The 26,099-nt window shown below is 41.1% G+C and overlaps 1 protein-coding gene across 6 annotated transcripts in view; it reads right to left on the minus strand.

Moving 5' to 3' along the window:
• Positions 1 to 2,464: 2,464 nt before the first annotated feature.
• The window catches only part of LOC111953650 (RNA-binding Raly-like protein), a 149,078-nt gene continuing 125,443 nt past the window's right edge, over positions 2,465 to 26,099 (minus strand). For 3 of the 6 annotated variants that reach the window (XM_023973059.2, XM_070435709.1, XM_070435707.1), the window contains 6 exons: positions 24,269 to 24,316; positions 17,718 to 17,905; positions 11,158 to 11,271; positions 10,614 to 10,783; positions 9,506 to 9,544; positions 2,465 to 5,052 (listed from right to left, as the gene is read on the minus strand). In XM_023973059.2, coding sequence (XP_023828827.1) covers positions 9,512 to 9,544; positions 10,614 to 10,783; positions 11,158 to 11,271; positions 17,718 to 17,905; positions 24,269 to 24,316 — 553 coding nt within the window. In that variant the 3' untranslated portion in view covers positions 2,465 to 5,052; positions 9,506 to 9,511. Of the gene's footprint in view, positions 5,053 to 9,505; positions 9,545 to 10,613; positions 10,784 to 11,157; positions 11,275 to 17,717; positions 17,906 to 24,268; positions 24,317 to 26,099 lie in introns of all 6 variants that reach the window. The other 3 variants (XM_023973057.2, XM_023973058.2, XM_070435708.1) reach the window with 1 other exon arrangement.

Here is a 26,099-nt window from a genome sequence, read left to right on the forward strand (position 1 = left end):
CTTTATATCCCTTATTACTTTCATATTTAACAGGATTATTCTTTTTTTTAAATCTCCATTTGGCTTCCATCCTAAAGTCTGTAATTCAATTGCCCAAAGGAGCAGACCACATTACCAACACATTATTTGGGGTGAATGGTTTCATAAATACGGGTTAAATGAAACAGCTGTGGGCAATCAGACCAGGTATTGTGGAACCATTTAATACAGTGTGCTGATTACCTGTGACATCACAGTTGGCCCTCGTTAACAGTGGGACATTACCTTTTACTGTTGATTAATTGACTGGTGTAAATTAGCCATCTGTTGCTGCGTTGCTACCTTTAAAAGGTACCCTGTTGAAGGCATAGGACGTACTGCACACCTTTCAAGGACATTGTCATACCTTAACAAGTCAGCATTATGTGAAAGAGCTCTTTCATTAAAATCCTTAAGCAACGAACCGCCCTTGCTGTTCTCTGCCTGGCCGGTTCCCCTCTCTCCACTGGGATTCTCTGCCTCTAACCCTATTACAGGGGCTGAGTCACTGGCTTACTGGTGCTCTTCCATGCCGTCCCTAGGAGGGGTGCGTCACTTGAGTGGGTTGAGTTACTGACGTGATCTTCCTGTCTGGGTTTGCGCCCCCCCTTGGGGTGTGCCATGGTGGAGATCTTTGTGGGCTATACTCGGCCTTGACTCAGGATGGTAAGTTGGTGGTTGAAGATATCCCTCTAGTGGTGTGGGGGCTGTGCTTTGGCAAAGTGGGTGGGGTTAATATCCTTCCTGTTTGGCTCTGTCCTGGGGTATCGTCGGACGGGGCCACAGTGTCTCCCGACCCCTCCTGTCTCAGCCTCCAGTATTTATGCTGCAGTAGTTTATGTGTCACGGGGCTAGGGTCAGTCTGTTATATCTCGAGTATTTCTCCTGTCTTATCTGGTGTCCTGTGTGAATTTAAGTATGCTCTCTCTAATTCTCTCTTTCTTTCTTTCTTTCTCTCTCGGAGGACCTGAGCCCTAGGACCATGCCTCAGGACGACCTGGCATGATGACTCCTTGCTGGACCCAGTCGACCTGGCCGTGCTGCTCCTCCAGTTTCAACTGTTCTGCCTGCAGCTATAGAATCCTGACCTGTTCACCGGACGTGCTACCTGTCCCAGACCTGCTGTTTTCAACTCTCTAGAGACAGCAGGAGCGGTAGAGATACTCAATGATTGGCTATGAAAAGCCAACTGACATTTACTCCTGAGATGCTGACCTGTTGAACCCACGACAACCACTGTGATTATTATTATTTGACCCTGCCGGTCATCTATGAACATTTGAACATCTTGGCCATGTTCTGTTATAATCTCCACCTGGCACAGCCAGAAGAAGACTGGCCACCCCTCATAGCCTGGTTCCTCTCTAGGTTTCTTCCTAGGTTCTGGCCTTTCTAGGGAGTTTTTCCTAGCCACCGTGCTTCTACACCTGCATTGCTTGCTGTTTGGGGTTTTAGGCTGGGTTTCTGTACATCACTTTGAGATATCAGCTGATGTAAGAAGGGCTTTATAAATACATTTGATTTCATCTAAGAGTCCATTGACGAACCCGTGCATCAATCTAATTAACATCATAAAAAATCCCTATACAAATCCATCAGTTTACGCTAGAGATATGTTTTTTGTTGTTGCATGGGCTGTGTCTCAATCCCCCACATCCGCCTGTCGGCCCTCCGCATTTTCGGTGCAAAATGGCAGAGCTACAGCGATGTTTGTCAGACCAGGAGACAACCCGAAAATCAGTCTTCTCACGAAAACGTCTGTAGCGTCCGAACGGTTTGGCCTACTAACTCATATAAGATGAGACTCGATGGTGTTCTCCGTGTTGATCTACGACCCCTACAAGTATCACGGGACTCGTGTGAAGGTAACCCATAGAAATGAATGGAAGTATGGAGGTAGTTTTGTGGGGAAAAAAGTTGTTAAATGTGTCCAAAACCCAAACTATTTCCTGAGCTTTCTTATATCTCCTTGATATAGGACAGACATTTAAAAATATATATATATTGCTGTCTTTTTTGCTATTTATGAATGAGTTATTCAATGCGTTTCTATGGGCTATAGTAGTAATTTATTTATATATTTTTTATACATACAGGGGTCCTAAAATTCAAAATCAAATAGCATAGACATGACATCAGTCAAAACACCTCAAAACAAGACATGGTATCAAGAACTAGATAAAACTAGCTGAAACGAGCTACATGGCAGATTCTTGCCATTGTTGCTAGCTACAGTATCTAGCCATCCAGAATCACAACACCACACTAATTTCTGCCCCATTGAGGGTGAGCATCATTTTCGTGATGTTGTCAGCTAACCCATATATTTGGAGTTGTTCGAGGAATTACCTTATTTTGGCATGGAATATGAATTCATACAGTGACCTCTGTCTAGAATCTAGATAACACTTTCTGGGGAGGTAGAATGAAAGGACAGCACTAAGCACACACTTCATGGTCTGCCCATTTAATAATAGGTTTGCCTTAACATTACCAAGAGATTTTAGAACATCTAAAATGTGTGATGAAATTTAACACAAAGATAATGTATTGTAAATAGCTATCAATAACTGCATTATTATTGACAATATATTATCATTTCAGTTGTCTTTCAGTTTGTTTATTTTCAAAGTAAAATAAAAATGTGTGTCATTCAAATTACATGACATAAATCAGAAACATTTTATCGACAAGAGAAAACAAATAAAACACTTTTATTTTCAATGACACGTCATCGTATTATGTTCTATGCAATGGACCCTATAGCCATACAACAGTTGCAACCATATACATTCAAATGAAACACACAGATTAAACATGCCATTCATAAAAATATCTTTACAAAAATGTACATTTCTATGCAACAATATTTTTTAATTGCACATCTCTAAAATACCCTTTTCCACTCCCAACCCAACCCAAGTACAGTATTCTTTTAAACACAGGGGGTCAATTGCAACAAGGTCACGATGTCATCTAATTTTCCGGGCTTTAAGATCACATCCAACTATGTGATGTTTCAATGGTTTTTGGTTAATCCTCTCCACTGGCACCAAATTACACTTGTTGCTTTTGATAGCAAGGTTTGCTTTGATTTGCAAGGTGCAGAGTAGCATAAACCGCAGACAAAATTATGGAGTTAGATTTGAGTTAAAGATGACCTTGTATGCAAAACATGACATACTACTAATTGCATTACCCGTCAATAAACAAACAAACAAACCCAAATAATTGGTCTATGGAGACTCTTTTCTCCACTCAATGGTGTCAGCTAAGGATTCAATCAGAGCCTGCAATTCAATAAATCCACACTGCAGAACCAGAGGCTAAAAACCCTTTCAATAGTATTAAAATGAGCATTTCTCTTGATCCACCTAGTAGGCCTACATAATTATCTAATGTATTACTTTATCAACTTAAAATATGCTTTGAGTGGTATAGTGACAATGTGTTTCAGCAGTGTGGATGTACTGCAGTGACGACCTGATTGAATTTCAAACTATGTTTTTGAGAGTAATGAATGGGATATATCATTGTGAAATCAAAACAGGTAGTGGTATGACCATTTTCTTAAAGACATTCCACAATACAAAAGTAGTGATAATATTAATAAACAGAAATCAAATTTGAGTGGATTGTACGAAAATCAACTATTGTGTAGAGGCAGTTTCTGAACCTTTTGAATTCTACTCCAAATACAAAGACCTCTTTCAGCAGAGAAATCTCAACATACAAAGTGTACAAGAATGTGTATCGATATAATCCTCTGCTCTTTCTATTTAGGTTATCTGAAACCTTGATTCTGTTTCACCTATTAGGTGACTCAATAACAATGAAAAATCTGCAAAATCATCAACATAAAAATTATAATTTCAGTAACAGAAAAATATTTCAACATCCAATCCCAATAATGAGTTAAAAGTAGTCTAATTAGTTCATTGGGAGCAATTCTATTAATTATTCAATTTGGCTGATTTTCTAAATTGGATGAGATAAGTGACAGTACAGCACTATAATTCTCCCTCTTTTCATTTTTGCTCGGATAGGTTTTTAAGCCTCTGCGCATGTGGTGCTGCGGTGGTGGTGCAGTGAGCTCAAATAAGGCAAAAGAACACACGTTTCTCTCCTTGTCTCCTCTCCCGAGTACAGGTCAGATCCATGTGGAGAGAGAGGGCACAGCTTCCTACAGAGTGATGCATGCTGGGTAGTACAAACTGTGCAGGGCCGGCTACAGCGAGACACTGTTCCCTGGTAGGAAGCCAAAGCAGACGTTGGCTGGCTATCACAGGAAGCCCGATTTCCCCTTTGAAATTTGGTAGGAGGTCAGAATAAAGAATGGATCATCCCCCCCAGGGCATGCATGTGATAAATGGTTAATCTGGAAAAAGGTTACGCAAATGCGATCGCTTATGCATGGGCAAGACTGATGCTCCTCTGTACCTTTCCGAATCCTTAAAAAAACAACCATCTCGATAGTGCATGTTTTATCATCATTTATTACTTTCGGGCCAAATGGGGAAAAAAACAGAGATCAAATCGACAGGACTAAAATGTAAACGCTTATGCAAAAATGGTCCTCTTTGACTGTGTTCAGCACTGAAAATAAAAGCCATACACAAACAAATATGAACATAACTCAAGGGAATGGCAGTTATCATCAGCAAATAACCCACTCTTCTACCATTTTAATGAGTATTTTCTTCTCTCTCTAGCATCAATATGATTGAATCAGTCTCTTGAAAACAATTGCAAATTGAATATCTAGGAGTGAATTAGGGCAGATGCAGTAAAATTATATATTTTTTCTGACAGCAGCAGGCCATATTCATATAGTTACTGCTGCACAGTGGGGCATCTGAATGTTGTTCAACGTCTCCGCTACACACAGAGAGAGATGGAAAAGAAGGAGACTACCATCTTGTTTTTACACCACACAATGGTTCCTTCCCCCAGAGATCCTTTGGTTTCTCTAGGAGGTGATGAGGATGTCTCTTGATGCTGTAGAGAAGACGGAGAGATGTCCGCTCCCTCGTCCTGAAGATATAAACAAATGACAATGACAAAAATGCAGATGAGAAAACAGGAAATAGCCGCAGGCTTTCCTTTGTATTAATGTGACTATTTATAATACCGCAAATCGGACGATTACACGGTGCTTAATGCTCGCATAGTTAGAATTTGGGGAAGTTTGTTGATCCTTTTGGGAGTAGGGACTAGAACTTCCATAATCCTTCCAGACATTCTATCTAGAGCTCTTCACTTTGATGTTCAATCCAATCCTTGCTACCAGCAAATAAAATATAATGTATTTGTCAAATGCCCCGAATACAACACTTTACAGTAATCTGCTTACTTAAGAGCCATATCCCAACAATGCAGAGTTAAAAAGTAAGAAAATTAGCAAATAAAAATTGTAAAATAACAACAACGAGGCTATATACAAGGCATACTGGTACCGAGTCAACGTGCAGGGGTACGAGGTAATTGAGGTAATACTGTATATACTAGGCAATCAGGATAGATAGTAAACAGAGTAGCAGCAGTGAATGTGAAGAGTGTGAAAGTGTGTTTTTGTGTGTGTGACTATGTGTATGTTGGAGTGTCAGTGTGTGGGTAGAGCCCAGAGAGTGTACATGGGGCCAGTGCAAGAATGTCAGTGCAAAAACAAGGAGGTCAATGCAAACAGTCCAGGTAGCCATTTGATTAACTGTTCAGCAATTTTATGGCTTGGTGGTAGAAGCTGTTTAGGAGCCTTTTGGTTCCAGACTTGGTAACGGTACCACTTGCCGTGTGGTAGCAGGGAGAACAGTCTATGACTTGGGTGGCTGGAGTCTGACAAGTTTTATTGCCTTCTCCTCTGACAACGCCTCTGACACCGCCTGGTATAGAGGTCCTGGATGGTAGGAAGCTCGGCCCCAGTGATGTACTGGGCAGTACGTACTAGCCTTTGTAGAGCCTTGTGGTCGGAAGCAAAGCAGTTGCCATACCAAGCAGTGATGCAGCCAGTCAAGATGCTCTCAATAGTGCAGCTGTAGAACGTTTTGAGAATCTCAGGGCCCATGCCAAATCTTTTCAGCCTCCACGAGGGGCAAGAGTCATTGTTGTGCCCTCTTCATGACTGTGTTGGTGTATTTGGACCATGATAGGTCCTTAGTGATGTGGATACCGAGGAAGTTGAAGATCTCAACCCGCTCCACTACAGCACTATTGATGTAAATGGGGGCGTGCTCGGCCCTCTGTTTCCTTTGTCTTATTCATGTTGAGGGAGAGGTTGTTGTCCTGGCACCACTTTCCAGATCTCTGATCTCTGTTGCAGAGGGAGGTGTTTAATCCCAGGGTCATTAGCTTAGTGATGAGCTTGGAGGGCACTATGGTGTTGAACGCTGAGCTGTAGTTAGTCATTTAGACAGGTTACATTGGCATTCTTGGGCAAAGGAAGAGTATTACAGACTGGGTCAGGGAGAGGTTGAAAATGTCAGTGAAGACACTTGTCAGCACATGGTAATCTGTCTGGCCCTGAGGCCTTGTAATGTTAACCTGTTTAAAGGTCTTACTCATATCGGCTACGGGGAGCGTGATCAGTCGTCCGGAACAGATGGTGCTCTCATGCGTGGTTCAGTGTTGCTTGCCTAGAAGCGAGCATAGAAGGTATTTAGCTCATCTGGTAAGCTCCAGTCACTGGACAGCTCGTTGCTGGATTTCCCTTTGTGTTCCGTGATAGTTTGCAAGCCCTGCCACTTCTAACGAGCATCAGAGCCAGTGTAGTAGGATTCGGTCCTGTATTGACGCTTTGACTGTTTGATGGTTCATTGGAGGGCATAGCAGGGTTTCTTATAAGCGTCCAGATTAGTGTCCCGCTCCTTGAATGCGGGAGCTCCAGCCTTTAGCTCAGTGCAGATGTTGACTGTAATACATAGCTTCTGGTTGGGATATGTGCGTACGGTCACTGTGGGGATGACGTCGTAGATGCACTTATTATTAAAGCCGGTGACTGATGTGGTAACCTCCTCAATGCCATCGGATGAATCCCAGAACAGTCTGTGCTAGTGAAATGGTCCTGTCGCTTAGCATCCACTTCAATGGACCACTACCTGTTTTTGCTTGTAATCAGGAAACAGGAGGATAGTGTTATGGTCAGATTTGCCAAATGGAGGGCGAGGGAGAGCTTTGCATGCGTCTCTGTGTGTGGAGTAAAGGTGGTCTTGAGTTGCACAGGTGACATGCTGATACACATTTTGTAAAACGGATTTCAGTTTTCCTGCATTAAAATCACCGGCCACAAGGAGCGCCTCCTCTGGTGAGCATTTTCTTGTTTGCTTATGGCCCTATGCAGCTTGTTGAGTGCGGTCTTAGTGCCAGCATCAGTTTTTGTTGGTAAATAGACAGCTAGGAAAAATATAGATGAAAACGCACTTGGAAAATAGTGAGGCATTCTAACTCAGGCGAGCAGGACCTCGAGACTTCCTTGATATTAAAATATGCGCACCAGCTGTGGTTCGCAAAGAAACTGAGCTTACCCGAAGCTGTCGTTCTGTCCTACCGATGTATAGAAAAAACAGCTTGATTTATATTTTCCATGTCCTTGTTCATCCAGGACTCGGTAAAACATATAATATTACAGTTCTTCAGCTCCCGTTGATAGGATAGTCTCAAACAGAGCTCGTCCAGTTTATTCTCCAGTGATTGCACAGGTATCCCACCTCTATAGCGCCGCCTCCTCCTAGTGTTGGGGATTTGGGCCTGGTCCGGGATGATCAATATGTCCTTTGCCTCCGATTCATTGAAGTATAAGTCCTCATCCAAATTGACGTAAGTGATAGCTGTTCTGATATGCAGAAGCTGTTTTTGGTCATAGGAAATTATGGCGGAAACATTATGCACAAAAAAAGATAAGATCAGCGCAAAAAAAAACACAAAATAGCATAATTGGTCAGGAGTCAGTAAAATGGCTGCTATTCCCTCCATTGCAATTGGTCTTATGTGTTTTAGAGAATAGTCTTATGTCATAGCAGAACGGTTTGTGTTTGAAGTGTTTTAGGTATTTTTAAAGCATGCACTCTGAGGTTGCGCTGCATATGGATGGGGCCACCGATTGAATTTGAAAGTGGCAAACATCAAATGGAAATGGGAAATGGCAGTGTGACATACGGCTGTTTTATATGTGGATGAGCAAGGGAATTGTCTCTCCAGATGAATGGATAGGCAGGGAGAGGCAGAGAGGCAGAGAGTGAGAGAGATAAAGAGAAAGATAACTTGGCATTGTCCATTACAGCCATATGCTATGACTTTTAACACCATATGTGGCCAACATAGTACTTTACATATGATCTCCCATGTAACATTTCCTCCATCAACCTTAAACCAAAGAAAGACAACACATTCAACGATAATAAAACGTAATGAATACTGTAACAACCATGAATAGAACATTTTCTCTAGTCTACATCAAGGCTAGTGGTCTAATCTATCAGCCAGTCTCTAAGAGAACTTTGGATTAATGTAGCATCATTTGGACAGAAGTCATAAATACTACTAAATAGCCCTGCTAGGATAACTCTGCATGCTAGGCCTAGTGATGATGTGGCTTCCTTGGTCATTACCCTGAGCCTGAGAGGACGACAGGCGAGAAGAAACCATTTTCCTCGGGCCCTGCTATTCATTCAGTCTCTCCACTTCCACACTATTAAATGAGATGAATATTGTTTGTGGCCAGTTCTGGCCCATTGCAACTCCATTACTACGCTCTCTGTCAGCGTCTGCATTAGCTGCCCTTCACTGGAGCTAACTGGCCCTACGTCTGTCACAGTGCTTTTACTTTAGGACATGATTGATGAGTCGATGCTTGGCGATGGTTAAGATTAAGGGCTAGATTCTATCAGATCCGCGCTAGCTGACCTCCGCATAGCGGTTGTTTTGGTGGTGTCGGAGGTGGAACTGCGTTAGAGCTGTCAAATCCACAAGCGGCTCCTGGCATTAAACCTAAAGCGGACGTTGCCATTGGCTGCACGGAGTCGCATTTAGAGAAATCGATTTTTTCTCTAAATCTCAAGTTTGAACACTGGAATGTGAGATGTAATCTACACCTCGATTAGACTGATAGAAATCCTCGTAATTTCGTTGAATGTTTTTCAATTTGAGTGTCATTATGTCTAAGTAGCCTGCACTTTCTCATTCTGAACTTGTAATGCGCGTGGGACGGGTGTGGCTTTGTGACAATGACCGCAAACGCAGCCGCTCACCGATTTGACAGCTCTAATGCTGTTACACCTCTGACACCACCAAAATACCAGCTATGTGTGTGTCCGCTACCGCGGGTTAATGCTTGATCTGATTGATTCTAGGCCTAAAGAAAAACTTCAATAATTGTGACATTTGTGATTTACTAAGGTTCATGAAACTAAAGGAAAACGTTAGAGAACCTAAAATGGCTGACTAAACAAGCTTAGATTATCTAATTTTCAAAGGTTTATTGGTTCCAAATTCTTACCTGTTCTCAGTTGTCAATGTCAGAAACATGGTTCTCTATCTGAAAAGAAAAGGACGAAATGCATCAGTATTTAAAATCCAATTTGTGCAGTTCTAATTTAATCAGCTATAAAACAAACCCTGCTTAAATCAGAACTTAATTCAGGGTTTTTCAAGTTGTTGGAGAGCTCTGTCAACTTTAAACAAAAAATGTCCTGGGTCATTGTACATTTCCACTATATCTGATCAATATGACCTTGGATGAAGAAACAAATAAATATCCCACACACTCGCTGGGAAAAATAATCTCTTCTATTAGCGAGAAGACAAGGCTTAGCTCTTGGACGGCATGCACCCGCTCCATTTTATAATGGGTCATAAATATCGCATAATAGGGAAAGCATGGTGGCATTGAACCACAGATGAACCACACAGATAAGTCCTTCGATCTTCCTGCTTGAACTTGAAATAATGTGTACTCTATGAGGAGCAAGACTCTAGTGACACAACAGGGATGATATCATTATTTTGAAAAATGACATGCTCAAATAGCATTCTATTTGTGATAACTATGAGAAATATCAATAAGGTGAGTTGTTGACTGAAGTGATCAATAATTGTAGCTGTCATCTCAGCTGTTCCAAAGGTTGTCAAAAATACTTTAGCTTTTCCTTCAGTCTAGTTCTTTGAAGAGTATAAAATGGTGAGTTTAAAGAACACTTTCAGTTCCCTCAGTATCAACTCCATCTTCATTTTCATATTTGGACCGGTTAAGACAGGCCTCCAAGTCCCCCTGGTATGTCTGCAGCGCCCTGTTTTAATTACAACCCATGACAGTGTGTGGTGTGTGTGTGTGGGCACGCACGTGTGTTTATGTGTGTGTGTATGAACAGGGACCTGCCACCGCCTTCACTTGAGTTGGGCTGTCAGGGAGAAACTGTCTGTGGTGGCACACATAATTTACTCATGAGCAACCTCACACTGCTTTTCGGATCTTGAGCCATGAATAATTCGGCAGAATTAACTTTCTTAAGGGCAAGACTGGTGTGCTCAATTTAAATCTCCTATCCCAAACCACTGTCTCCCCTGACCCCCCTTCCAGGCCCCCTTACATCACCCATTTCTCTTACCAGATGATGGCTGCCCTCTTCGTCGTAGTCATCCTCGCCCCCGTCGGTCATCTCTCCGGCCTCGACATCCAGTGCCCTGTTGCCCGCCTCCTCCCCAGAGTTCTCAGCTGTCTCCGACACAGACTCCTCATGGAGAGAGTCACAGTTGTCCTCGTACTTTCTTTGAGCCTCTGGAGAAAACGTGAAAAGAAGAGAAAGCGTGAAAGAAAGAGTGAGAGGACAAAGAAATGAGACCAAAGTAACAACTGGTGACAAAAAGTAACAAGATGCTGACTAGCTACTCTGAGGGGATAAGGAGAGACTTGCAATTGAGATTCATAACATCATACTAATCAGTCTTGGTGAAACTGTGTTTAACATCTGAACAAGCTTTAAATGTTCTCCTACTTCACCTCCCTTGCTGAGACTGTCCTCTCTCTCTCTCTTTGAAATGTTTTCTCTCTCTACATTTCTCTCTTTCCATCTCTATCTCTCTCCCCCCGTTGCCCTCTCTTTCTCTCTGACACCCTTACCCTCTGTCTTTGTCCCCCCCCTCCCCCCTCACCAGACTCGGCTCTCTGCTGTTTCTCGATCTTCTCCAGGCGACCCAGCAGAGAGTCGATCTTGATCTTGATCTGAGTTAGCTCTCGTTTAATGGTCTGGAGCTGGTCCGTCTTCACTGCTGAGACATAATCAAAAACAGACAATAAATCGATTTATTATACCATAGTGTGGGTTTATTTTACAAGATTATTTTAATTTTAAACACCACTCAACGATTCATTTTCATAAACTGCGTATCACAAAACTGATGTTATCATCAGGTTGTACCCCAGGACCCCCTATCATTCTATCTTTTCATCAAGCCAAATTACATTTTCTCCAGGGGTGAACATATCAATTTATCCGACCGTGTACAGTTCTCCTATTCCAAATATGAAACCACTGCTTTCAATTAGGAGATTAGTTCATGGCTTACATCCACTATGATGTCTGATTCCTGCTCATTACCTGCGTTAACGGCTGTAGCCAACATCTCTCCTTATAATTTCTGATTACTTTTTGGGAACATAATAAGACAACACAAAGGGGATGATGCCATTTTGACATTATGTAACAACAGACCTGGGTTCAAATACATGTGAATTTCATTATTTGTTATTTAAATAATACATTTTCTGTGTATTTGAGTATTTTAAAATAATGTGGCAGAATCAACTACTTCTATTGGAATTATTTGAAAGTATTTTCAAATAATTTCATTTAAATATAATATTTTAACGTTTTTTCCAAATACTTATTTCAAATACTATTTTCAAATACCTGGGTTAAATGCATGGGAGTATATCTGAGTCAGTGTTTGAGTATTTTCAAATACATGCCAATACTTTCCAAGTATATTTCCAAATACATTCCAATACTCAACTTGTCTTTTCAAATCAAAAATATCCAGATACTTACTTCCAAATATATTTTTTAATAATTGAAATACCCTAAATAGTACTTGAACCCAGGTCTTTGTAACAAACAATGAACAGTAAATAAATTACTGCATTGCATGGTTCAAGTATGATAAACTAATAATAATAAGCTGATAAATATAGAATAAATTAATGATGTCTTATGTGAATAAGTAATGTATTTCAAACAGATATAGAAATATAGAAATAAACTGTTAAGCATCATGATGTTTGAACTTGTGGAGGTGTGGTCAAATGTTATTTGGCTGCATTCTTACACTATACATAACCAAAGATGCTGAAGTAAAAATTGGTCACCCTAAAATGCCTGCATCCCAAATGACACACTATTTCCAATATATTTCATTTCTTTTGACCACAGCCTCAAGTCAAAAGCAGTGCACAAGGTAGTGAATAGGGTGCTATTTGGGATTCAACCACAGTATGGGATTTGACTTTGAAATGCAGATCACATCCACTTAAAAAAATAGGCCTACCAAAATACACCATATCTGACGGACGTCAGATTAATTCTGCGCAGGCCCATCTCTCTGATGTACAGTACACATTAGGCTCTATACTTAAGTAGCTGGAAGTACTAGGAATTCCGGGGTTAAAAAAAATGATATCCTGCTTCACTATCTTGATGGTTGAACATTTTTTAAGGGGGTAGATCAGCTATAATATTGCAGATAGATTGTGGATTCCATCAATGTAATTTTCTGCATGCTTCCAATTGCCCCATACACACAGGATACACACACACACAGGATACACACACACACACACACACACACACACACACACACACACACACACACACACACACACACACACACACACAACACCACACACACACACAACACACACACACACACACACCACACACACACACCACACACACACACACACACAACACACAATAGTTTGCGACAAAAGACATTAACATTATGAAATAACACATATGGAATCATGTAGTAACCAAAAAAAGTGTAGTAAAAATAAAGAAAAACCCTTGAATGAGTAGGTGTGTCCAAACTTTTGACTGTGACTGTGTAATATATATACATATGTATACAAACCTACTCATTCATGGATTTTTCTTTATTTTACTATTTTCTCCATTATAGAATAATAGTGAAGACATCAAAACGATGAAATAACACATATGGAATCATCTAGTAACCAAAAAAAAGGAAAACAAATCAAAATATATTTTACATTTCAGATTCTTCAAAGTAGTGTGTGCAAAGCTGTCATCAAGGCAAAGGGTGGCTACTTTGAAGAATCTCAAATATATTTTGATTTGTTTAACACTTTTTTGGTTACTACATGATTCCATGTAGTATTCTGATTGATTTCTTCACTATTATTCTACAATGTAGAAAATAGTAAAAATAAAGAAAAACCCTGGAATGAGTAGGCGTGTCCAAATTTTTGACTGCTATTGTATATATATTTAAAAAAATATATCTTCCTTTATTATTTTCCCCTAACCCTACCACCCCTCCCCTAATTGGTGTTAACTAAGGGACAACAACACTTAGGCTTCTACTTCCAGCTAATACATACTATATACATTTTACAGACACAGTATATTTTACAATAGTTATATTTTGTTTATTTTTAGTCACATCCTTCAGCTACCCTCATCCCCTCCCATCTATCTCTGAAGACCATCCAGTTTTGATTTCTATTTTTCACATATTTTCCAACTGTGCTGTTTCACAAAAGTTCTGAACCTATATTCATTTTACGGGCACTGTATATTTAAGCAATAAGGCCTGAGGAGATGTGGTATATGGCCAATATACTACGGCTAAGGGCTGTTCTTAGGCACAATGCAAAGCGGAGTGCCTGGGCACAGCCCTTAGCCGTGGTATATTGGCCATATATCACAAACCCCCGAGATGCCTTATTGCTATTATAAACTGGTTACCAACGTAACATATAAAAATATGTTTTTGTCATACCCATGTGTCTTGTTTTGCACACTTTGTACAAAATAATAAAATGCAGTACTACAGAATATTTCTTAACGTAGCTCTTTATTAGCTAGCTATAAGTGGCATGTTCACGTATCGCCAACCAGGATCAAAACTGACCATCACCTAACCATTTGGGTGGTCTTAAGCAATCATAGCACAGTATGATATGGCGGTAAAATGCATCCAATTTTAATTCAGTATGTTTACACATATGAATATTACACCATGGTATGCGGTCTGACATACCACGGCAGTCAGCCAATCAGTATTCAGGGCTTGAACCACCCAGTTTATAATTTACATGAGTTATCTTGTTGTTTTTAGTCCCACCCTTCAGCTCCACTCAACCCCTTCCACCTATCTCCGAACACCATCCAGTTTTGACTTCTATTAAGCATATCTTTTTCAACTGTGCTGTGAAGTTTAACAAATGCTCGGAACCTTTCTATTCTCATAGTTTCTAAAGATTGTAAATTAAAGATAAACATTTTTTGCTAAGAGTATTATTATATTATTGATCGATTTACTATGACTTTTCAAATCACCCAGCAGTGCTATTTGCAGAGTTAGCTCCAGGTGAGTGTTGAAATTCTTCCACCATTCCTGAAGCAGAGACCAAAAACAAGCTACTGTACATAGACAGTACCAAAACAAATGATCTAATGATTCTGTCTCTTTGCAGCAAAATCTGCAGAGCTGGGAAGGTTGTATGCCCCATATACAGTATATATATATATATATATATATAAATAACATTCTATTGGTTGAAAGAATTTTGTAGAATAATTTACATTGAAAAACTCTTAAGTTATGTATCAGTTCATAAACCATGTGCCATGGAATCGGTACATTGAAAATCTCTTCCCAAATATTTTACAATCTATATGGTACAGTTGTCAATTTTCTTATGGTTGAAAATTTGACAACCGTCAAAATAGGGAAAAACAGACAGCACAAGTCTGAAATAAGAAAACGGACTTTGACACCGATCAAAGCTGGTGAGTGTCAGAACGAGGACGCATGAGTGGCTGTGTGAAGCATTCCCATCACTTATTTCTGGGGCTTTAGTTCCGAATCAGAAGCCTCTGAAAAATGTTGTAGAAATGTTCATTATGTGCAAACTCATGGCTGCTTTGTAGCCACTATTTATTGTTAAAACATTGATTTATTACACAAAAACACATCATTAAGCTCCCCGCTGTTGTTCTCTCCTCTACTTTTTCACCAAGGACATTTCCTACACTCTTAGAAAAAAAGGTGCTATCTAGAACCTAAAAAGGTTCTTTGTCAGTCCACATAGGAGAACCCTTTAAAGTACCCTTTTTGGTTCCAGGTAGATCACTTTTGGTTCCAAGTAGAATCCTATTGGGTTCCATGTAGAATCCTATTGGGTTCCCTTTCCACAGAGAGTTCTACATGAAATCCAAAAGAGTTCTACCTGGAACCAAAACGGGTTCTCCTACGGGGACAGTAGAAAAACCCTTTTTGGAACCCTTTTTTCTAAGAGTATACAGTGTTGCTATTAGATCAGGAGAAAGAACCTTATCTCTAAGGAAAACAGATAGTGCTGGGGGAACGTATTTCTATTGCCCCTTTCCTAGCTAATCAGTTGAACTTATTTAACTTTATTTACAATGACGCCCTGGACACAGTTGAAGCCATAGAGGTCTTTGTCTCTCTTGCCCAGTCCAACATCAAACCACAAGCACCTGACCCTAGAGGTGACATGGCCCCTTGTTGATTTTAAAGTGGTCGGTAAGGACATACGTGTGGACAGAACATGTGTTTGCATTCTGTGGTGTTTGTAAATGCATTCGCTCCATTCAAAGCAGCATTGTGCTTGTCTGGTATGCAATCCTACTTCAGATGCAATGCAGAGTCAACGTGTGTATTGGAATCACAAGCCAGCCATCTGTTGTTCCCTAAAGTGGCCATGGACTCTGTTGTTTGAGCGTTGAGAGCTCTGGATCAGTCATACCACAGACAGAGAAAACAGAAAGTATAGAGGATATAGTGGAGCTGGAGAATGGTGCCAAGGAGGTGTGATATATGATACATTGAAGTCTCCCTCCTTCATTGCTGTCCCCTCAATGCTTTTGGCAGGCGCGCGCACAGGCACAGACGCACACGCAAGCATTCACGCACACACACACAGCAATTTGTTATTTCAACAGTCAACAACAACTGCGTATGCTCTGGGCAACTTACTATAGTTGTCCTTTGATGATAAGAAAGTGTGGAGCCATTTCTAATTTATCAGTGACTTCAGGCCCTGTTCCTTTGTGCTATAAGCCACACGAGCCACAGATAGAGAGAGACTCCAGACATACCCAGCCTAATCCAACATCATTTCATCAACAGCACCCTCTTGATAGCTCAGCATTACAGAGAAAAACAACATAGTCGCTTCTATTTCTATGGGGTGGACAGATTGGATCTTATTCTGGGACTTAACGATGACCCATAGAGAGGAATGTGTTCTTGGAGATAGCGACGGTCTCTTTGAATCACTGCAAGATGAAGACTGCAGCAGACAAGGAGAGTTCAGATTGTTCTTACCGAAGTCATTTGAGACCCTGGATAGCTTTAAGTCAAATAGAGCACTAGGGAAATCTCCAGCATGCTCTGAGCAATATGGTCTGTTTTGCCACTGGCATTACTTTTGTTGTCGTATGCAGAGCTTATCTCTATTGAATTGTAGAGGACGAAGAGGTCAATACTGAGAATATTAGTCCATTTGTCTGCTAGGCCTGGTCTTTGACAGCTATGGCTTATATAGGATCTGAATGGCTGTTATGCACCACAGCCCCTACAAACTATATAGATCCACCCACCCAAATCTTTGGACTATCTAACCATAGCTTGCTCCCAATCCATCTACGTCAATAGAAACAGCAATTTCTCACGGTTCTGACTTTAGCGACTGTGGCTACCAGATATAGAACCGTGATGCCCGGCTTGGAGAAAAATCAATATAGTCTATCCAAAAAAGGAGGAAAACATGTTTTTCCGCTCCCTCCATAAGTCCACTGCATCAGAGCCCCTTGACTGACGTTAGCAAGCTGTGGGTACTGATAACACTGCACTGAATAAGGGGGAAGCAGAAACCGTACAGACCGCACACTGAGTCCAATTATACAGCCCGTTCCTTATAGACTGCCGTTCAGGAACACAGAACTCTGATCAGCACGTTAAATGTAAAACATGGTCTTATTGTTAATTTGCTAATCAAAAGATTCAATGTGGGTCAGAGACAGATATGGATGAATCGTTTGTGACTGGAAGGATACAGCGTTCTGTTTGTGCTCTACATTGCTGTTGCTCGTTCCTGTTGTCTGGAAACGGCATTGCTTTTTATAGTGGCAGAGAAAGTGCAAGTTGTGCTAGGGTAGGTTGGGAAATGACAGCTCCTTTTGTTAAGGGAGAGTAAAATCACTTGGTAAGTCTTTAAAAAAAATTCAGATGGTTTACCAATGTGAAATAGTTGTATATTAAGCAACTTAATCTTTCTGTACATGTTTTCCTGCTTCATTGTATTATTTATCCCCCTCACATTCGACGATACAATATCTATTATGTTTAGCTGAATGTTAGCCATATGTGTTAATCCTTTTCCAATCCTAGTATTGCCACATTGGAATCAGCCACATATACAGTATAACAGTTGGTGAACCTACACTTGAGTCCGGAAGAGGTAGAGGAGGAGGAGGAGGTGGGTGGTCTGGAGGAAGAGGAGGAAGAGGAGGTAGTCTTGATGGGGAAGGATGTCTTCCCACGTCGTGTGGATGGAGCCAGGACCCGGGAGCGCTTCAAGGGGATCACCGCCCTGGGGGGTGGGGCCACCCGGCCATGGTAGTCAAACAGCCTGAGGACAGGAGGGAATTACACCCATAGAGATCAAACAGCCCGAGGACAGGAGGGAACTACACCCATAGAGATCAAACAGCCTAATTCCTACTATTAGAGGAGGTGCTCCCACAATAATGTGATTTGTATCGCATACAAGTTCAAGTATTGGAATCCACTAATCCCATTCCACCACCTTTTCAAGGTTTTTTATTATATGAAAAGCAAGCTTTGCTTTTATACTTACAGGGCCATCATACTTGACTGAGCAAGCTGTTGTGTACTGTAGTAATGTGGTGCCTGCCTGTATGTTCTTAAACATTTATTTTAGCAATACATGTCATTGAGGAAAAATATATATTTCATAATATATTTCATAAACATACTTGTTTGGTCAGTAGGTGCCCAACATAACAACGGGGTGGTGTGCTGGACACAGTCACTCATATAGAGGTCTCTATAGAGCATGTCTCCATTCCTAATTTCTGTAACCGTTAGCTTACCTGTGTAACATTGACATACAGTAAGCTCAGAAACACTTGTTTAGTAGAGCATGGGTGGTGTAGGCATTGTGGTGCTCATGTGAATTTCCTTGCTTTTTCGGCTTCAAACCCCTGCCTACTTGTCACTTAAAACATTGTTTTTTGTTTTTAATTTCAAATGGTTTTTACACTGGAAGGTGATTATACAAAATTATAAAAAATATTTCCACATGCAAAAAGTGACTTTCAAAAATGTAATTTGCGCTTCAAATGATGTGTTTTGTCTCACATAATTTGTTGTCAAAGGCCCAGTTTCCTAAAAGCATCTTAAGGCTAAGTTCATCGTTAAAACCTTTGTAGGCACACGGTTATACATCTCAGAGCTGTTTCCCAAAACCATCGTTACTAAAGTGGAAAACACTCGTCATTTATTGACTGCCTCAGACCACCCGTAGAACAGATAACTGGGGCATTAGATGCTTTTTTGCCCACTTTGAAGATCTCTGCTAAACCTAGAATCAAGATGTTTATCTGTCTCTCTGTGACCGTCGATAACTTCACAACGAAGTTTACTACAAGATAAAGTTGCCAATGTCTTTGCACTTGTTATCAACAAGAAAAGGGTAAAAAAATAAAATGCCTCAAATGAAAACCGAGATGGCTGCATTAAAATATAAATACAGTAAGCTACATACAGTAGACCTATGCCTACTGTATGTAGTTTTGTTACAAAGTGGGATAAAATTGATTGGATTTACAGTTCCTTCAGAAAGTATTCATACCCTTTGACTTATTCCACATTTTGTTGTGTTACATTTCGTTGTGTCAATACATGTTAGAATCCCTTTGGCAGCGATTACAGCTGTGAGTCTTTCTGGGTAAGTCTCTAAGATGTTTGCACATCTTGATTGTACAATATTTTCAAATTTTGGGGGGGAAAATTCTTCAAGCTCTGTCAAGCAGGTTGTTGATCATTATTAGACAACAATGTTCAGGTCTTGCCAATCATTTTAAGTCAAACTGTAACTTGGCCACTCAGGAACATTCACTGTCTTGGAAAGCAACTCCAGTGTAGATTTGGCCTTGTGTTTTAGGTTATTGTCCTACTGAAAGGTGAATTCATCTCTCAGGGTCTAGTGGAAAGCAGGTTTTTCTCTAGGATTTTGCCTGTACTTTTCTCCATTCCGTTTCATTCCGTTCCGCCCCTGAAAAACTCCCCAGCATATCCATATGATGATACAGCCACCACAATGTTTGAAAATATGAAGAGTGGTACTCAATAATTGGATTTGCCCCAAACATAACAATTTTGTATTCGGGATCAAAAGTTAATTGTTTTGCCACAGTTTTGAACTATTTAGTGCCTTGTTGCAAACAAGATGCATGTTTTGGAATATTTTTGTATTCTGTACAGGCGTCCTTTTCATTCTGTCAATAAGGTTAGTATTGTGGAGTAACTACAACGTTGTTGATCCGTCCTCAGCTTTCTCCTATCATAGCCATTAAACTGTGTAACTGTTTTAAAGTCACCATTGGCTTCATGGTGAAATCCATGATCGGTTTCCTTCTTCTCCGGCAACTTCTCCGGCCTGTATCCTTGTAGTGACTGGGTGTATTGATACGCCATCCAAAGTGTAATTAATAATTTCACTATGCTCATAGGGATATTCAATGTCTGCTTATTTTTATCGATCTACCAATAGGTGCCCTTCTTTGCGAGGCATTGGAAATCCTCTTGGGTCTTTGTGGTTGAATTTGTGGTTGAAATTCACTGCTCAACTTACAGATAATATGTGTGGAGTACAGAGATGAGGCAGTCATTCAAAAATAATGTGAAACAATATTATTGCACACAGAGTGAGTCCATGCAACTTATTATGTGACTTGTTAAGCACATTTTTGCTCTTAGGTTTGTAATAACAAAGGGGTTGAATTTTAATTTTTAATTAATTTGTAAACATTTGAAGAAACATAATTCCACTTCGGCATTATGGGGTATTGTGTGTAGGCCAGTGACCAAAACATCTCCATTGAATCATTTTAGGCTCTAACACAACAAAATGTGGAAAAAGTCCAGGAGTTGGAATACTTTTTGAAGGCACTGTATTTCAATCATATTGAATCAATTTCAAGTTCAATCGATTGAGTTTTATTTTTCTAATTGTAGGCTACTGTCTGTAATTCTTGCCTCAATTTCATGATGTGTAGGCCTAACAACATGTGCGCAATGATGTGCCAAATATTCCATTTAGTGCATAGCCTAAGCATTAGAATTAACCACCTCAATATTTGCTGCTATAGGTGATCATTTCTTTCTAGGAGCTGATTGGTCGTCAGTATCTAATGTTAGGGTTTGAATGGAGAACGCTGATCGGAGAGCAGCACTGCCTTTCTTTCGATCCTATCAGTATCGACACATGCTCTAACGACGCACTTATTGAAAGTTCTTCATACATTCAATAAGTTCCTTACGTGGTGTTTTGGGATACGCATGTTAGTTCTTCGGCCGTTATAGAAACAATGCATCATTAAAACACTTGTAAGCTTAAGTTCCATAGCTAAAGTTCCATCGCTATCGGGAAAACGGGCCCTGGCTATTACTTCATAGACATGTCTATTTGTATTTATGCAAAACATATGAATTCTTCCTTTAAAGAGGGGAGGGGGGTGAATATCAACAGCACACAGAGACGCATACAAAGCTCTCCCTCGCCCTCCATTTGGCAAATCTGACCATAATATCCTCCTGATTCCCGCTTACAAGCAAAAATTAAAGCAGGAAGCACCAGTGACAAGATCAATAAAAAGTGGTCAGATGAAGCAGATGCTAAGCTACAGGACTGTTTTTCAAGCACAGACTGGAATATGTTCAGGAATTCCTCCTCTGACACTGAGGAGTACACCACATCAGTCATTGGCTTCGTCTCCACAGTGATCGTACGTACATACCCCAACCAGAAGCCATGGATTACAGGCAACATCCGCACTGAGCTAAAGGCTAGAGCTGCCGCTTTCAAGGAGCGGGACTCTAACCTGGAAGCCTATAAGAAATCCCGATATGCCCTCCAACGAATCATCAAACAGGCAAAGCGTCAATACAGGACGAAGATCGAATCGTACTACACCGGGCTCTGATGCTCGTCGGATGTGGCAGGGCTTGCAAACCATTACAGACTACAAAGGGAAGCACAGCTGAGAGGTGCCAAGTGACACGAGCCTATCAGATGAGCTAAACTACTTCTATGCTCGCTTCGAGTCAAGTAACACTGAAACATGCATGAGAGCACCAGCTGTTCCAGATGACTGTGTGATCACGCTCTCCGCAGCCGATGCGAGTAAGACCTTTAAAAACAGGTCAACATTCACAAGGCCGCAGGGCCAGAAGCATTACCAGGACGTGTACTGCGAGCATGTGCTGACCAATTGGCAAGTGTCTTCACTGATATTTTTTACCTTTCCCTGTCCGAGTCTGTAATACAAACATGTTTTAAGCAGACCACCATAGTGCCTGTGCCCAAGAACATAAAGGCAACCAGCCTAAATGACTACCGACCTGTAGCACTCATATCTGTAGCCATGAAGTGCTTTGAAAGGCTGATCATGGCTCACATCAACACCATCATCCCAGAAACCCTAGATCCACTCCAATTTGCATACCACCCCAGCAGATCCACAGATGATGCAATCTCTATTGCACTCCACACTGCCCTTTCACACCTGGACAAAAGGAACACCAATGTGAGAATGCTATTGATTGACTACAGCTCAGCGTTCAACACCATATTTCCCTCAAAGCTTATCAATAAGCTAAGGACCTTGGGACTAAACACCTCCCTCTGCAACTGGATCCTGGACTTCCTGACGGGCCGCCCCCCAGGTGGTAAGGGTAGGTAACAACACATCCGTTACGCTGATCCTCAACACAGGGGCCCCTCAGGGGTGCGTGGTCAGTCCCCTCCTGTACTACCTGTTCACTCATGACTGCACAGCCAGGCACGACTCCAACATCATCATTAAGTTTGCCGATGACACAACAGTGGTAGGTCTGATCACCGACAACGACGAGACAGCCTATAGGGAGGAGGTCAAAGACCTGGCCGTGTGGTGCCAGGACAACAACCTCTCCCTCAACGTGATCAAGACAAAGGAGATGATTGTGGACTACAGGAAAAAGAGGACAGAGCACACCCCCATTCTCATCGACGGGGTTGCAGTGGAGCAGGTTGAGAGCTAACATGGTCCAAGCACACCAAGACAGTCGTGAAGAGGGCACGACAAAACCTTTTCCCCCTCAGGAGACTGAGAAGATTTGGCATGGGTCCTCAGATCCTGAAAAGTTTCAACAGCTGCACCATCGAGAGTATATTGACTGGTTGCATCACTGCCTGGTACGGCAACTGCTCGGCCTCCGCCCCGCAAGGCACTACAGAGGGTATTGCGAACGGCCCAGTACATCACTGGTGCCAAGCCTCCCGCCATCCAGGACCTCTATACCAGGCGGTGTCAGAGGAAGGCACTAAAGATTGTCAAAGACTCCAGCCACCCTAGTCAAAGACTGTTCTCTCTGCTACCACATGGCAAGCGGTACCGGAGCGCCAACTCTAGGTCCAAGAGGCTTCTAAACAGCTTCTAACCCAAGCCATAAACTCCTGAACACCTAATCAAATGACTACCCAGACTATTTGCATTTTATACTGCATTGTTGGTTAGGGGCTCGTAAGTAAGCATTTCACTGTAAGGTCTACACCGGTTTTATTCGGCGCATGTGACTAATAAAATTTTATTTGATTGTCAGAAATGCTACAAAAAGGTACCACATCGTTGGTTCTTAAAGGACTGAAATGTGCGACCCTAATGATAACGACCCTACGGTATAAATGTTCTCTGTAATGGCTGGATGGATCATGACGCGAGGCGGGGAGTGAGTCGTGTACCTTCAATCAAATTGATTTGCGAATTTTCATCGACATTGGTGTCATATTGGCTTAGATATGAATTTAACATTGAGCTTCAATCAATCCATACTACTGTATATTCGCACCAACCGGCGTATTTTGTCATCAATGACTTATGAAGTATATCCCCCAACAATCTATCTATTACATATAAAACTGATGGTAGCTGTATAATGGTTATCTACTGTAGGTCTATCTGACATGGATTTGCTTATCAAATTATCCTATTTTCAAATGCATGCAATCCATTTGTACAACCTATTATTCATAGCCTATGCCTCTGTCTCGCAATATATTTCTATACAGTATACTGTATCTCATTCTATGACCTCTTAAATTGTTCATTATCAATGACGTACAAATCTGTGCTCTACCATTTTGAAACATTCCAATTCAAGTGTGTCCTTTTGGATGCGAATAGATGTCAAATCTCTCACAAGCCTGACATTTCATTATTTTTTCACATTGATCAAATTACTATTACACTCTAATGTACTATCAATTATCTCCCCATCCATCTTTAAAAGAAGGGGGGGGGATAAATAAAACAAGATGTAAATGCCAAAGTGAGGTGTCCTCCTTGACTAATTTCACAGCGCCAGTTGATTTTTAATCGCAGCTCTGTCCGAGTTGACATTTAGTAAATGTCTCAGCAGATTAAAGCACTGAACACCAAAACAAATTAGAGAGAGAAAACACGGGTTGATAAAGTTTAAGGACGTGCTCTACTCAGTCTTTTCAGATGGATGAAACGACTGAAAAGTGATCTTATTCATATTTGGAGAGAAGGTTGCTTAGCAAAAACAACTTGAAGCAGAAGGTACTTTGCTGGGAAACATTTCCACATTTCCGGGAATTTTTCATTTGACCGATTTTGCACTTGGCATAATGTAATTTACAGTTTTTTCAAATGTCATAAAAGTAAGTGAATTATTCAATACATACCGACTGTAGAAATCATCCCTGTAGTAGTCATAGTCAAATTCATAACCACTGGGGATGAGAGAGAGAGAGAGAGAGAGAGAGAGAGAGAGAGAGAGAGAGAGAGAGAGAGAGAGAGAGAGAGAGAGAGAGAGAGAGAGAGAGAGAGAGAGAGAGAAAAGAGAGTGTGTTTAGCATTTAATGTCTACTATAAGCTCTGTCAAATGCTAACATATCAAAACAGAAACCGTTTGATCCAAACAGACATGTAGGTCAAGTCTTAAGGCCACCGCAGACGGAGAAAACCTTCACTAATCTGACATGCGGAGGCCAAAGACTGACTGACAGGAATAAGAGTGGTTTCAGAGTGGTTCTACATTCAAGGCCGCTACCTGTGGATAAACTTAGGAAGGTCACAAGAACTAAGGCACCTCCATCAACAACACATTCGTCAATCTCACGTCAATTGTGAGCTCAGAGTAATCATGAAAATATTAGTACTAACAAAAAATAGAACACATAAGCTACATTTCAGAGAATGATTTTTTCTTTTTACAACTATTCAGAACAGCAGAGAAGTTCACATTTCTTTTTCACAGGGATAATTTTTAATTAAGATTCATGCAAATGTCATTTCCATTTAGAGCAGCCCAGCGTTGGTTTTGGCTCTCTAATTACCATGTTACATCACGGCTGTTTTGAGCTGTGGTATTAAAATGCAAATGAATGTTTAATGAATTTGTAACATAAAAAACAATGTGCAAATGAATAAATAAGAAAACAAAGAGGCCTAATGTAACAAGCCAATGAATGGGACAACTATGGGTTGACAGGGTGTCAAGGGACCACTATACAACAGTCTGTTAACCATTAGCCATAGTAAATAGACCAATATGGCTGCACATCAGTTATACACTCAGTGGCCAGTTTATTAGGTACACCCATCTAGTCCCGGGTCGGAACCCTATTTGCCTCCAGAACATCCTGAATTCTTCGCCACCACCAGCCTGAACTGTTGACACCAGGCAGGATGGGGCTATGGACTCATGCTGCTTACATAAAGTTAAGTTAAATCCTGACTCCGCCATCAGCATGACGCAACAGGAACTGGGATTCGTCGCACCGGGCAATGTTTTTCCACTCCTCAATTGCCCAGTGTTAGTGACCGCTGGAGCCTCTTCTTCTTGTTTTTAGCTGATAGGAGTGGAACCCAGCACATCTGTGACAAGGATCGACAAGTTGTGTGCTCTGAGATGATGTTCTGCACACCACTGTTGTACTGCGCCATTATTTGCCTGTTTGTGTTTTGTGTCCCACCTGTTAACATGGCACGATTCTTGCCATTCTCCTTCGACTTCTCTTCAATGGGCTATTTTCACCCACAGGACAGCCGCTGACTGGATGTTTTTTTGTTTGTCGCTCCATTCTCGGTATACCCTAGACACTGACATGCGTGAAAAGCCCAGGAGACCGGACGTTTTTGAGATACTGGAACCGGCGCGCCTGGGACCAAAGATCATACCACACTCAAAGTCGCTTAGGTCACTTCTTTTGCCCATTCTAATGTTCAATCGAACCGTGACTGAACGCCTCAATGCTGTCTGCATGCTTTATGTAGCAAGCCACGGCCACGTGACTTACTGTCTGTAGGAGCGAACCATTTTCATGAACGTGGAGGTGTAACTAACAAACTGACCAACTGAGTGTATTATACATTGACCAAAAAATGTAGCTTTGATGATCATGAGACGTGTATGGGAGAAAAATCAGGCCATGTGTAATAAAGCCTTCATGTTCAACATTTTCTGCATGGAATGCCTCTTATGTTGGATCTGTTTTACTTGACGATTTTAAG

This window comes from Salvelinus sp. IW2-2015, linkage group LG27, assembly GCF_002910315.2.
Source record: "Salvelinus sp. IW2-2015 linkage group LG27, ASM291031v2, whole genome shotgun sequence".
Taxonomy (NCBI): Eukaryota; Metazoa; Chordata; class Actinopteri; order Salmoniformes; family Salmonidae; genus Salvelinus; species Salvelinus sp. IW2-2015.